Source organism: Xyrauchen texanus, chromosome 36 (genome assembly GCF_025860055.1).
Source record: "Xyrauchen texanus isolate HMW12.3.18 chromosome 36, RBS_HiC_50CHRs, whole genome shotgun sequence".
NCBI lineage: Eukaryota > Metazoa > Chordata > Actinopteri > Cypriniformes > Catostomidae > Xyrauchen > Xyrauchen texanus.
In genome coordinates this window covers 19,959,478-19,974,169 of record NC_068311.1, presented here as the reverse complement: position 1 = coordinate 19,974,169, position 14,692 = coordinate 19,959,478, and the positions used below count along the sequence as shown (strand labels likewise).

Genomic DNA, 14,692 nt, shown 5'->3' with positions numbered 1-14,692 from the left:
TGCACGTAAGAATACCTGCCCGCTCCTGTATCAGCAGTTCACGTACACGGCTCAGCGCATGGCACGTTTAAAAGTGGGCCCCTAGTGTCGCTTCTCTGACACAACGTGGAGAGAGCGACAGAAGGGGAACGTCTAGGTTACGTATGTAACCTCCATTCCCCGATGGAGGGAACGAGACGTTGTGTCTTCCCCGCCACGTCGCTGAGCCGAGCCACTGTTGTGGCCGGACCATTTCCGGCTCCTCAGAAAAATCCTGTATGAACTCCCGTATTTCCCCTGCTTAAATACCCATATGTCCAGGGACGGGATATGCAAATACCGGCTGCCAACTTCTCATTGGCCTTTTTTCATAGATCAGGTGTGTATATCGGCGCTCAAGAGAGACCCCTAGTGTCGCTTCTCTGACACAACGTCTCGTTCCCTCCATCAGGGAACGGAGGTTACATACGTAACCTAGACGTTATTAATGTGTGTTATTATTATTATTGTTTTTTTGTGTGTGTATATATACTCATGAGGGTCAGGGTGGGGTTGGGTATTGGGAAGGGGAAGGCTAATAGTGGGGGTTAAATGGTGATTCTTTGTGTATATGTTTTCCTTTTATTTGTTTAATGTATGAATCAATAAAAACGTTAAGAAAACATGCAATTGATTGAGTGTAAATTGTAAAAATTACAGTGATCGATAAATTATGAACAATTTATTGCCATTACCTAATTAACATGTAATCCATAAAAAGTAACTGTAGTGTTTTAAAATGTAATTTAATCCAACTACAAGTACTTAATTTTCATAATCTGATTATATAATCCAGATTACATGTCATCAGATACTACCCAGTACTGGAAAATGCTTCTTTTGGAACTGTAGATTACCTTTATCCTGATAGTGCTGAAAAGGGACATCAAGAAGTAGACATCATTAGTTTGACTGATTCTATTTATGTCTCCCAATTGTATGAGAAAGCAGCTCACAGCATGAAGGAGACATAATGAAGTAACCTGGAGCAGCTGGGCCTTCACAGATGTCTGAGCTCATCTCTAAGCCACATCGCTATGTGATCCCTTATAATGATGATCAAAGACAAAATGAACAACAGAAATCCTGCAGTCTGACAGACATTGTGTTTATTTAAATAAAACCATGTCAACGGTCAGCTGTTATAGTTACAGTACATCATAAAAATGCTATATACAAGATTTTGAATTCAAGGTTGGTCGATTAGTCATTTGGCTTTCAACAATCTGTTTGCAGAGATGAGAAAGCAAACACAGAGGGTAAAAGTGAGTGTTTTGAGTGGCATTGTGAATTGAAAAGAGCGGGAATGGCGTGGGAGGAGCAGTCACTTAGCACACACATTCATAACCACATTACATGCCAAGGTTAGGGGTTAATGTGTTTCTATGGAAACTGACACACTGGAGCCGTGAGACAGAGATGAGATTTGTCTTTGATTTCTTGATTAAACATACATTTTGGATTTTGCTTTTGCCTATTGTAAGGCTTCAGAACCAATTAGACATAATCTCTAATGTTATTTTAATGTTTTGCAGTGAAAAACAGAGGTAGCTTGTGTCATAAGAAAATGAAACAGGCCAAAATAAAGGGATAGTTAATATAAATTTAAATCTGTCATCATTTACTCCCCCTCATATCTTCCCAAACCCATATTACATTCTATCTTCCATGGAACGCAAAAAGAGATAATCAGAGTATGTTAGTCACCATTCACTTTAATTGAATATTTTTTTCCTTGCAATGAAAGTGAATGGTGGCTGAGTATGACATTTTGCACAACATCTCCTTTTGGGTTTCACAGAAGAGGGAAAAAGTCATACAGGTTTGGAACAACATGAAGGTGAATAAATAAAGACATAATTTTTATTTTAACAGTGTACTGGTCTAGTTACAGTAAGCCATTGCATGAACCCTATGCAACTAAACTTTAAGCTTTTAATGAAATTATGCACTATTTGAAGGGGCATTCAAACTGACAAAAATGTAATTCATTTTTAATAAGAGTTGGCAATTTGAGGTGTTTCGTGTAACAAAGAGGCATTCAGACGCCACGTTTACAGTAGGCATTACTGCTATCTGTCATTACCTCAGTATGTGGCCAGTCTAACCAATGTAACTTGACAACTGCATAGCTATAGCAGATACTGTGCATGTTTACTTTATGTTAGGTATGCATGTAAAATATTTACTAGCTGGATGTCAGTCGATTTTTGAAAAGTACATGTAAATCAGAATACTGAAAATGTCTGTTGGTTATAAAATGCACACATTAAGTAATGTGTCTTGTAGCTTATTTTACATTACAGAGTTAAAATTAAATGAAACTGGTAATAAGTAAAGACAAATTTAGGATTGTTAGTTCTGAGAAATATATTAAACTATTTTCAAGAACCGTGATTCTAAATCTGCTGAGAAATGTATGGCATCTTGCCATAGTTAATAGGCTCATAATGACTACAGTAAAGGAGTGGGCATAATAATCAGACTGCAGAACACAGAGTACACAACATTGATTGTGTTACCAAAACTTTAAGGCTAAAGTAAGTAGTTTGTTTTGTGAAGGGATAACTTTTTAGAATAAACCTGACATCCTGGTAATGTGAAAAGTGCCTACTGTACTCTCCAGGTTTTATAAGACATGTTAAACTAAAAGAGACTGCCATCTGCTGAATATTGCAGGCAGCTGCAGCTGGATACTATTGACATGAAATGAAGAATCATCAAAAGATTAAGGAAAGCTGTTAATGAAGTGACATTATAGGAAAGTGTTGTTAACAAGAGCTCAGTTTTCTATTTTTGCGATTCACCCAAATAATAAAAAAATGCACTTTAAAGAAACGACAAAGGAATCTAAAAAAAAAAAGCTGCTTTGTTACACGTAAGCTTTGTTAGCCTATTAAATTAGTTCCAAAATGTTAACACAGAATCTTTTGATCATAAATTTGATCTATGCTTAGGTGCAAATACACATAGTATTGTCTTTGTTAGACGTCATTAAAAAATAAAAGTTGGTCAACACAAGTGAGGATAAAAATCCACGTTGCCAATGCTCTCTGAAGTCAACCGCACATAAGAAGGTAAGCTGAAGAACAGAAATAAAGCAAACTTGTATAAACTAAGAGCCAAATGTGCAGCATTCAGCAATTTAACTGTTGAAATACTTTACATGGTTGAAAAGACTTTTTAAACAAGCCATAACTCAGTTTAGAAAATCAGAACATATTAAAAAGTACATTGTATATTTTTAATTAGTTTTTAAGTTAAAAAGAATTTTTACTTAATCAGAACAGTCAAATACAATAGAATAACCAACTAGAAGAACAGCTGCTTTTGACACAGGGTGATCTGTTTCTTTAAATTGGAGTCCCCTGTGGAAGTGGTGGTGAACATTGGTTAAGAACAATCATGCATTGTTAGTGCAATGGAAAATCTTCAGTAATTAAGCAAAGCTTGATCCAAAAGGCATTCTGTTGGGAAATACGTATTAATCAAGTCTACAAACATTGACAAAAAGGTCAATCAAATGCCATTTCTGGACTAGCTGTAAAAGAAAGAACATTTATCAATTAAATTATCATATATAATTACTCAATTATTCCAATGTAATCTTAACCGCTTCAACTCTGGGTCATTTTTGGGTTGCGGCTGCAATTTTTCACTCTCAATTTAAAAGCTCACCATTTACACATAATGTGGACTAATTGCCAAAAATGTGTCTAGTATAATATTTTTTTGGTCATAAATTTACAAGCATGTGATTATGGTTCTCTTCACTCCAGTTCCCCCCCCAAAAAAGTCTTCTTTTATTTTTTTCCCTCCATCATCATCCATCACAAAATGCCGATTTAAAATGTAGGTGGCTCTCTAACGCATTTTAGCTCTCGCAGATGTGCTCGTCCATAGACATTCAGTCTAATTTTCAGTTCACACACCACCCCCATTATTTAATCAAATATCTCGGCCTCTGAGTGGACTAGAAGCTTAATCTAGGAGTCATTAGAAAGCTTAAAGAGATGTTTGTATTTGATGTCTTACAGATATCATATTTCACTTTGTGATTCTTTTGAATATCTTTGAAACTGTGGTAATAGCAGAAAAAATAAACAAAATAAAACTGCACAATCACATTTCTGAGAAGAGAGCTTTAATTTGATATATGACTTGTTTATTTACTCTGATTTATGTATCAACACATTTGAATGCACAAGGATCATTAGATTTGGCTATATTGTCTACTTTAATTATTGCTAAATGATAGTTAGCCTAATATTGCCCCCATTACACTAATGTAATCCGTTTACATACCATTTGACAACAAAAGGTGATATAAACAAGTCAGTCTAAAGAATATCAACTGATTCAGCCATGTGAATTTCGATACATCAATGTATAAATATATACCATTCATTAGTTGGATGTTTGTAACATTGTTTTATTAATATGCAGAGTAAAACCTACAGAACAGCAATCATATTACACCAAGATGATGATGTGCTGTCGGTCCAGAAGGACAATCTTAGTTAGTAATCCTCCTCTTGCGAGTCATCGCAAAAACCTCTGCAAAACACAAAACTGAAGTCATTTGCAACAAATGCTTTGCAATAGGAAGACAGTACAGGAAAGTGTTATTTATGACACAAACAGAAGGTGGCTTATGATAATACTGTATTTTACAACAATAACAATCATCAACTAAGGGCCAAGTTAACTAGAAACAATTCATTAAATTCTAAGGAACAGGAACAAAGAACAGATATTTTTCCATTTGATCTATAGTATTTCATGTCAACAGTATCATATCTACCAGCCAAAATGGCGAAAACTACTAAACCATACACTCTTGCTACTTGGCGTAGTTTGCTATTACAAAAGTTTTACATCTGGTGACTATAACAAGGACAATGACTCTTTGTGGAGATCTACATCTCTCAGTCACAAATGTTCAAGGTTTATTACAGTACCAATTAAGTTGCTGATATTTAAAGTAGCAGATGTCACACACAAACAATCTATTATTATCACTAATCACTTGCCATTATATCAAACACAGTTGAAAGCTATTTGGTTCGTTAAATTAATCTTAACATTGTTTTTGTGTTTGTTTTTGAGTTGCCACAGTATGCAATAGACTGGCATGTCTTAAGGTCAATATTAGGTCAAAAATGGCAAAAAAGAAACAACTTTCTCTAGAAACTTGTCAGTCAATCATTGTTTTGAGGAATGAAGGCTATACAATGCTTGAAATTGCCAAAACAACTGAAGACTTAATTCAAAGGTGTGCACTACAGTCTTTCAAGACAAAGGACAACTGGCTCTAACAAGGACAGAAAGAGATGTGGAAGGCCAGATGTACCCTGGAACTTAACCCCATTGAGCTTTTGTGGGATCAGCAAGACTGTAAGATGTGTGAGAGGTGCCCGACAAGACAGACACATCTATGGCAAGTGCTATAGGAAGCGTGGGGTGAAATTAGGGCAGCACGATTATAGCAAAAATCATAATTGTCGATTATTGCCCTTGATATTGTAATTGTGATTATTAATGTCGATTAAAAATTTTAATTACCATGACATCACAAAGTAAGCAATTGTGTGATTCAACTGCGCTCCTGTTTCTTTTAAGAATTAGATCATATTGTATTGTATTTTATATTGTAATAATGTTTGTTAAGGTAAGGCAAATACAAATTATTGTAAATTGATATCTATGGAATAGAATAAATTGAATTACTGCTTAAATTATTAGTTCACGTACCGTAAATAATATGGCATATTCAAACATATTAACTTATGGTGATCTTGTTCATGTAAGAGGACCGTTGGATAATTTTTGGCCTCAGTGGTGGCACTTTGGAAATTAAAAACTGTAATTTGCGATCGGAGTTTGTGCGATTCGTAAAAATGTTAAATCTACCAATACCAGCTGCGTGGTAAATGGGTCTTATTAGAGCAGATGCGATAACAATGTTCCTGAAATATGAATCATGCCATATTCTTCATGTTGGCTACACCTCCAAAACACATTTAGAACAGTTAAGCTGAATTACTTTATTGCTATTTTGTACAAATCAAATTCACATTGGTCTAATTATTAACATGACAAAACAAAACTGTTATTACATTTTTAATAAATTGTACACAGAAATCGAGCAACGCGACAAACTCTATTACAATGACTGCTGTCACTCACTGTGAGATCTGCATTTCGACGCAAGCTCAATGACGCTCTGCACAAAGTTATGCACTCTCACGAATGCTCTCATTAAAAACAAATGCTGTCTAATCAGCATAACAACTCAATTATTTAACTAATTTGCAGTGTATTTAACATCTTTGTTGAAAGCGAGCAGTGCAATATGCAATGAATCCAAAATAATTACAAAGTGTTTTTCGCTCTTATTCTACAGCTTCTTTTAAAGTGTCAGGTGATGTTTCTTCTGTATTAATTTTCATGTGCTGTGCGAACAGAGCAAGAACATAAAGCAAGCATTTGGGCATTCAGACAGTTTAAAACGTGCACATTAGGATCAGTTGTCATTACAGATAGGACGAAGGACTAACTTAAGCAGCTCTGATTGCCATTGCCATTTCATTGCTCAACGGACATGTTAGTGATTGGTAAGAACACTCAACCGCTGCAAAAACACATTGTAAATAGAAACCATTGACGCAACAGGAGCAGACTTAAATTGAACGCTGTAATCATCAGTTTCTATTTAATCGTGGCAGCTGTAATTGTGATTCGTTTTTTTGATTAATTGTGCAGCCCTAGGTGATATGTCACCTGAGTATCTGGAAAAACTGACAGCTAGAATGCTAAGGATCTGCAAAGCTGTCATTGCTGCACGATGAGGATTTTTTTATGTTCGATATAATGGCAAGTGATTTTCTAGTACCAATTTAGCATGATTTCTCAAGGATAAGGTGTTGAAGTGATGACTGCTGTAAATGGGGCTTGTCTAGATCTGATCAAAAATTAGTGATGGTACTGATTTTTACATCAGTAATGTCCTGACTAAACTTAGTTGAATGTCGCTTTGGTGAATTAAAGTACCAATTTCCTTCCAAAACGGCAAAATCTGTACATTATTCCAAACTTTTGGCTGCCAGTTTTATATATATATATATATATATATATATATATATATGTTCCTTGAGGTTAAATTATTCTATTTGTTAATTATAAAAAAACATACACTCACCTAAAGGATTATTAGGAACACCATACTAATACTGTGTTTGACCCCCTTTCGCCTTCAGAACTGCCTTAATTCTACGTGGCATTGACTCAACAAGGTACTGAAAGCATTCTTTAGAAATGTTGGCCCATATTGATAGGATAGCATCTTGCAGTTGATGGAGATTTGTGGGATGCACACCCAGGGTACGAAGCTCCCATTCCACCACATCTCAAAGATGCTCTATTGGGTTGAGATCTGGTGACTGTGGGGGCCATTTTAGTACAGTGAACTCATTGTCATGTTCAAGAAACCAATTTGAAATTATTCGAGATTTGTGACATGGTGCATTATCCTGCTGGAATTAGCCATCAGAGGATGGGTACATGGTGGCCATAAAGGGATGGACATGGTCAGAAACAATGCTCAGGTAGGCCGTGGCATTTAAACGATGCCCAATTGGCACTAAGGGGCCTAAAGTGTGCCAAGAAAACATCCCCCACACCATTACACCACCACCACCAGCCTGCACAGTGGTAACAAGGCATGATGGATCCATGTTCTCATTCTGTTTAAACAAAATTATTACTCTACCATTTGAATGTCTCAACAGAAATCGAGACTCATCAGACCAGGCAACATTTTTCCAGTCTTCAACTGTCCAATTTTGGTGAGCTCTTGCAAATTGTAGCCTCTTTTTCCTATTTGTAGTGGAGATGAGTGGTACCCGGTGGGGTCTTCTGCTGTTGTAGCCCATCCGCCTCAAGGTTGTGCGTGTTGTGGCTTCACAAATGCTTTGCTGCATACCTCGGTTGTAACGAGTGGTTATTTCAGGCAAAGTTGCTCTTCTATCAGCTTGAATCAGTCGGCCCATTCTCCTCTGACCTCTAGCATCAACAAGGCATTTTCAGCCCACAGGACTGCCGCATACTGGATGTTTTTCCCTTTTCACACCATTATTTGTAAACCCTAGAAATGGTTGTGCGTGAAAATCCCAGTAACTGAGCAGATTGTGAAATACTCAGACCGGCCCGTCTGGCACCAACAACCATGCCACGCTCAAAATTGCTTAAATCACCTTTCTTTCCCATTCTGACATTCAGTTTGGAGTTCAGGAGATTGTCTTGACCAGGACCACACCCCTAAATGCATTAAAGCAACTGCCATGTGATTGGTTGATTAGATAATTGCATTAATGAGAAATTGAACAGGTGTTCCTAATAATCCTTTAAGTGAGTGTATATTCATATATAAAAAGCCATATATTTACATGAAAACATGATAATTTACCAATGCTTGGTTTTGCTCACACGGTTATAATTGGCTCTCTGCTGTTGACTGACCTGCTCTCTCTACTTGTCATTTCACTGCTCACCGCCACTGGGCGGGCAACGGAAGTGATTAAAGGTAAAGTAAGTGATTATGTGTTGTTGTGGAGGCAGTCAGATGCCATGTCACATGGTAGAGGAAGTAGAGAACGAGTCATCTTGCCAGATTGGTTTCAACAAATTACTTTTTGCAGTGTCGAGTGAAGTTTTGAGCTCTGAAATTTACAGTTTGTTTTAATAGTACAACGAATGGCCTCTTACACTGCCTGGCCAAAAACAAATTGCTGCATATGCTAATATTTCATTGGACCGTCTTTACCTTAGATTACAGCATGCATTCACGGTGGCATGATTTTGACAACCTTACGCAATGTCACAACATTTATTTCCATCCAGAGTTGCATAAATTTTTGGCCGAGATCTTGTATTTGCGTCGGGAGAGTCGAACATCTCCATAAAGTATTTTCCAGCACATCCCAAAGACTTTCAATGGGGTTAAGGTCAGGACCCTGTGGTGGCCAATTCATGTGTGAAAATGATTCCTAATGCTCCCTGAACCACTCTTTCAAAATTTGAGCCTGATGACATGGCATCGTCATCCTGGAATATGCCAGTGCCAACAGGGAATAAAAAATCCATTGATGGGATAACCTGGTCATTCAGTACATTCAGGTAGTCATCTAACTTCATTTTATTGGCAAATAATGTAGCTGAGCCTAGACCTGACAAATTAAAGCAACTCCAGATCATAACATTGCCTCCAGAGGCTTGTACAATAGACACTATACATGACGGGTGCATCGATTCTCTTTTTACCCTGACGGGTCCATTGCTTTGAAATGGGCTGAAACTGGACTCATCAGACCACATGATCTTTTTCCATTGCTCCGCAGATCAATCTTTATACTCCCTAGCAAACTGAAGTCGTTTTTCTGATTAGCCTCACTAACAAGTGGCTTTCTTATTGCCACACAGCTGTTTAGTCCCAATCCCGTTAAGTGAGCATGTGGAAATGCTACATTTCCATTAAGTATAGTCGAGAATGCTACTGTCGATTTTTTACAATGTGACTTCAAGTTTTGGTGATCTCTGAACTTAAATTTTTTTCTGACCACATTTCTTCCATGAAGCTGAAAATTCACCACTATCCTTTCAGGTTTTAACAATGCGTTGGACAGTTCTTAACCCAATTCCAGTGATTTCAGCGATCTCAAGGCCAATAATTTGCCCTATTTGAAACACTGGAACATCTTTTCAACAAACAGAGAATACATCTTCTGACATGGTTGTTTAAGAAATGAGAATCTACACAAGGCATCAGTTAGGGTTAAAAGAATTGTGGCCAGCTGAAACATATTAATCACTGCAATAATGATCCAATCATAGGATCTTAAGTATCTGCTTATTTAAATCCAAATGGCAACTTTATTTTTAGGCCAGGCAGCATATGTTAAAATATCAAGGAAACCCCTAACCCCTTTAAAAGTTGTATACGTTAACATTAATGCAATTTAAACTAACAATGAATAATTCAATTTTTGTCAACATTAACCAAGATGAATAAATCCTGTAAAAATATATTGTTGAGTGTTAGTATATCATACCTAAAGCATTAAATAATGTTAACGAATATAACCTTACTAAAATTTTATTGGAAACATTATCATTTTGTATTGTAATACATACATAATATAATACTTTATTATATACCTTTTACCATAATAATATGATCATTTTGCGAAGCCATTCAATGGATGAAACATCTCACCTGCACCACAAAAGTTGCAAGCGTAGCAAGCATAGCAACCTGTGCAATTCGACGCCACCTAGCCAGATTTACTTGCTTCAAGAGAAAAATACGAGCCCAACGTAACTTCTCTGATGTGTGGGGAGGGTAACGCATCTGATTCACCAACTCCATGTTCAGCTTCTTAATGAGACAGCTGCGAAGGTGACTCAGTTGATCGAAACTGTATTTGCCATGGTAGCAACCAGTTCCACTATTGCCTGACAGAATTTTAAATAAATCCATTATTTGTAACTGTTAATTATCAAAACATCTTAATTCAGTAGCATAAAGACTAGGTCACTCACCAACACCACCAAAAGGCAAATCACTTATGGTGAAATGCACCAGACAGTCATTGGCTAAGAGCGCTCCACTAGATGTCTCCGATATCATCTGTTTGATGACCTGTTAGAGAATACAAATCTATTTGTATCCTAAGGGCTCATGGAATCACAGAGAACTGATTTTATAACCTTTTTACTGGAGGTGATCCAAATAATCCACCATTATTACCTTGTTACTGGAAGAGAAAACATAGAGTGCTAGTGGCTTTTCTCGTTCATTGATCAACTGAATGGCTTCTTTTAAACCATTTACAGTTAAAATAGGAAGAATTGGCCCAAAGATCTCTTCCTGCATCACTTTGGATTCCAATGGCACATCCCTTAAAACAGTGGGAGCTGATGCAAATAGAAAAAAATAACAAATCCAAAATCATGAGAGAATAATATATGTTGCATATAAAATAGTAACATTTGCTAAACTCGAACATACCAATATAACACTCTGATTCATCATTCTCTCCTCCTACAGCCACTGTGCTATCCTCAATAAGAGCCATTAGCCTCTTGAAATGGCGCTGATTTACAATGCGCCCATAATCTGCAAAACTCTTGGGGTCATCCGTATAAAACTCCTATAACGTATAAACGTATACTGTATATTAATGGTGCAATTCTGGGGGGAAATTACATAGTGTCAAAACAGAGCAATAATATCCAAATACAAACAGACCTTGATGCATTTCTGGATCTCATCAATCACGGTGTCTTGGATGCTGGGTTCACAGAGAATGTAATCAGGTGCAATGCAGGTTTGACCACAGTTTACATACTTTCCCCAAGTGATGCGGCTGATGATTTAAGAACATTAGAAAGCAGCATTACAGTCAAAAAACTGGATGAATGTAGTCCAATTATTTTCAGTATGCTTACCACTAGTACTTACAAAATAATTTAAATTGACTAATTAAAGTATCACATGCGCAAACAAAGGAAACTTGATCCTTACCCATCAGTCACATCCCCAGCTGGGCATATGGATAGAGATTGGCTTATATTGTTTTTAACAACATGATTACTGATTATTTTTGTGTTAAAGTGTTCGATAACCAATATCCATAACCAATTTTTAATTCTTGTTTAATTTTTGCTTTTATGCACATTAACAACATAATAATCACTAACCTCTGGTGAACTAATTTATAAAACTAATATTGTGCACAGTGTACAAGGAATTAATGACTAGTTTTAGTTAAAAAAAACAACTAAGAGTCACTGTGTTCATCAGCCTCGTATTACTACATCTGACCTGGAGATAATTAGGAATGCACACCCATAAGGCTTGTAATGGATGTATGGTCTGAAATTCAGCTATGATTTGCAAGAGGGGGAGAGAAGGAAACTGGGACCTATCAAATTGCTGCGCTTCTAAGCACACACACCCTAGAGGGCGCCGCCTGATCATGCATCGCAGACTGAAGCACTGAAGGCATAATGTTTTATAAAACCTTTTGCGTTTTAATAGCGCAAGGCCATATCACGCTTTCATTCTTAAATCAATCAATCGTGCAACCTTAATGTATACCATACCGAAGTCTTCGAGGTCAAAATCTGCAGGTTCTAGAGCATTTTAAATTGTTTCCGTTGTGCATTAAAATCGATTAATTCACACCTATCTGTGGATTATCCCTTACTTATTTGTACCAGTGTTGGGATGAAAACAATATATGCCACCATTTGCACCGGGGTGTAAAAAGCATCTACCTTTTTTGCACCAGAGTGCAATTCCAATCTGCCTTAAAAATATCTGTCAAACAGATTATCTGTCTATTTCTGCGCATGGAAACTCACCGGCATGCAATTCTAATGTCACAGTTCTTATCAATATAACAGGGGCTCTTTCCTCCCAATTCTAAAGTCACTGGAGTGAGATGACGAGCAGCTGCTTCCATAACTAGTTTCCCCACTGTGCTGTTTCCAGTATAAAAGATGTGGTCGAAACGCTGCTTCAGCAGTTCCTGAGTCTCTGGAACGCCTCCTGTCACCACAGGATACATTTCCTGAAAACATTAATATACATTAATATATAGCCGGTACATAGATAGTGAGTGGTTAGCCAGGTCAAGCAAGTAAGATGACAATAATAATGGTGTCATTGAATTAAGTATTACAGGGTCCAAGTAAAGAGGCAGGAGCTCCATCACTTTGGCTGTGTGAGAGCAAACTTCTGATGGTTTCACTACTGCAGCATTACCTACCGAATAAAAGAAATCAGCATAAAGTACTGAACAGAATAAGGTCTGCTGTTAAGCATATAACCTGACCAACTGAAGATGACATCGTCAAAAGATGGATTCATGCTTTACCAGCAGCAATTGCACCAACAAGGGGTTGTAGTGTAACTGCTATTGGATAGTTCCAAGCACCAATGATAAGCACAACACCAAGGGGTTCTGGCTGTATGTACACCTCATCGAAGATGGTAAGAAGGTTTTTGGCCACAGGACGAGGGGCTGCCCACTCAGCCAGTTTGCTGATAGCCAGATTGATTTCACCCTCCAAGCCTACGATCTCATATAGATGTGTTGCATTTTCACTCTGTCAAAAACAACCATTGTGACAATTATGTTCAATACAAATGGACATCCAGATAAAACTTAAGACTTATTTGTTGTTGATTCACCTTGTAGAGATCTTTTCTAAGCGCATCCACAATTTCCTTCTGTCTCTCTGTAATGAATCGTTTTAGGTTTTTTAGCTGTTTAAATCTGTATTCCAGGGGTTTAGATCTTCCAGTCAGGAAAACCCCTCTAGCCTGCTGGACAGCCAGCTGCTCCCGAGACATTTTAACAAGTCTGAGAGTCTAAACTGAGAGAAAGATTCCTATAACAAAGCAAAAGCAAATTCTATCTTTAAAGGAATATTCCAGGTTTAATCATCAGCATTTGTGGCATAACACTGATTGCCACAAAAAAATATTTTGACTTGTTTACTGGAAGTGAATGGGGCCCATTTTTTGGAGGGTTTAAATGCAGAAATGTGAAGCTTTTAAATTGTATTTAAAAAAATATATATATATATATATATATATATATATATATATATATATATATATATATATATATATATATATATATATATAAGCACTTACATTAAATCTTCATGACAACGAAGTTGTAAAATTGGCTATAAATTTACACAGAAAAGGTTAGTAAGTGATTTTATCACACTAAAGTTATGTTAACACACATAATTGTTTACATGTTGTGGCTATACTTTTGAAACAGTGAGTAATGTGTATGGATTGACCCCATTGACTTCCATTGGATGTTCACTGTGTATCACTGTGAACCCTGATTTTTGCTTTTTTTATAGAAAAGTCGAAAATAATTTTTGTAGTCATCAACATTATGCAACAAATGCTGTTGATTAAGCTTAATTTGAATTTAACACGGAATATTCCTTTAAAGCATTCTCAAACGACTCCACTACTACATGTTAAATGCGTAAATAACAGTATAATAATGGGGTAAAATTAGATGCAAAGTTTTAACAATTCTGTGCAGCACGAGCGTGTATTTTTCGCAATGACCAACACCTTTTGAAACCTTGCCACAACATGTCTGTGACCATTTTTACCTTATATCTCGCTATGAAATGTAGCTTAAGGGATTCATATTTCTTTACTTTTGATAGTTTACTTGTGAAAATCTTCAAACCACTTTGGTTATATTTAGCAAGATTGAGTATATTCAATACTATTCATTACATCTTCACAGCCATTTCAAATCTTTAAAACAGACAGTATTTTACCTTTCAACGCGAATCCACACCAAGTTCGTATTATAAATCTATTTCATATTGGGATGTAAATGCTACTGTGGTTATGGAACATAAATCTATATTGCTCCAGGGGGCGCATGATGGCCCAAAAAGCCGAACCCCGAGTCGCGTTTTTTGTCTCACTGCAGACATTTATACGCTGAATAGTATTACTTTGTAATTCCAGTAATCCCAATTATTGGTACCAGACATAAATGTAAATCCTCCACTGCAGTCTATTCGAAATAATGTAATAAATTGCCTTAAGCAGTTGTTT

At 36.6% G+C, this 14,692-nt stretch overlaps 1 protein-coding gene across 1 annotated transcript; it reads right to left on the bottom strand.

Annotated features, from left to right (window-relative positions):
* Positions 1 to 4,148: 4,148 nt before the first annotated feature.
* aldh3a2a (aldehyde dehydrogenase 3 family, member A2a) lies at positions 4,149 to 14,589 on the bottom strand. The gene is made up of 11 exons (XM_052107385.1): positions 14,407 to 14,589; positions 13,277 to 13,476; positions 12,960 to 13,191; positions 12,765 to 12,847; positions 12,445 to 12,653; positions 11,327 to 11,444; positions 11,087 to 11,228; positions 10,826 to 10,992; positions 10,618 to 10,717; positions 10,292 to 10,530; positions 4,149 to 4,590 (listed from the first exon to the last, which is right to left on the bottom strand). The coding sequence occupies exons 2-11, from the start codon at positions 13,436 to 13,438 to the stop codon at positions 4,561 to 4,563; spliced, it is 1,482 nt and encodes a 493-aa protein (XP_051963345.1). The 5' UTR covers positions 13,439 to 13,476; positions 14,407 to 14,589; the 3' UTR covers positions 4,149 to 4,560.
* Positions 14,590 to 14,692: the final 103 nt, after the last annotated feature.

Bases quoted from the DNA above. Each gene is read 5' to 3' on its own strand.
- aldh3a2a (XM_052107385.1), bottom strand. From the start codon at position 13,438: ATGTCTCGGGAGCAGCTGGCTGTCCAGCAGGCTAGAGGGGTTTTCCTG. The intron at 11,229-11,326 runs GTCTGTTTGTAT...TATACGTTATAG, and splicing joins AGATCCAGAAATGCATCAAG to GAGTTTTATACGGATGACCC. The intron at 10,531-10,617 runs GTGAGTGACCTA...AAATTCTGTCAG, and splicing joins TTTGCCTTTTGGTGGTGTTG to GCAATAGTGGAACTGGTTGC.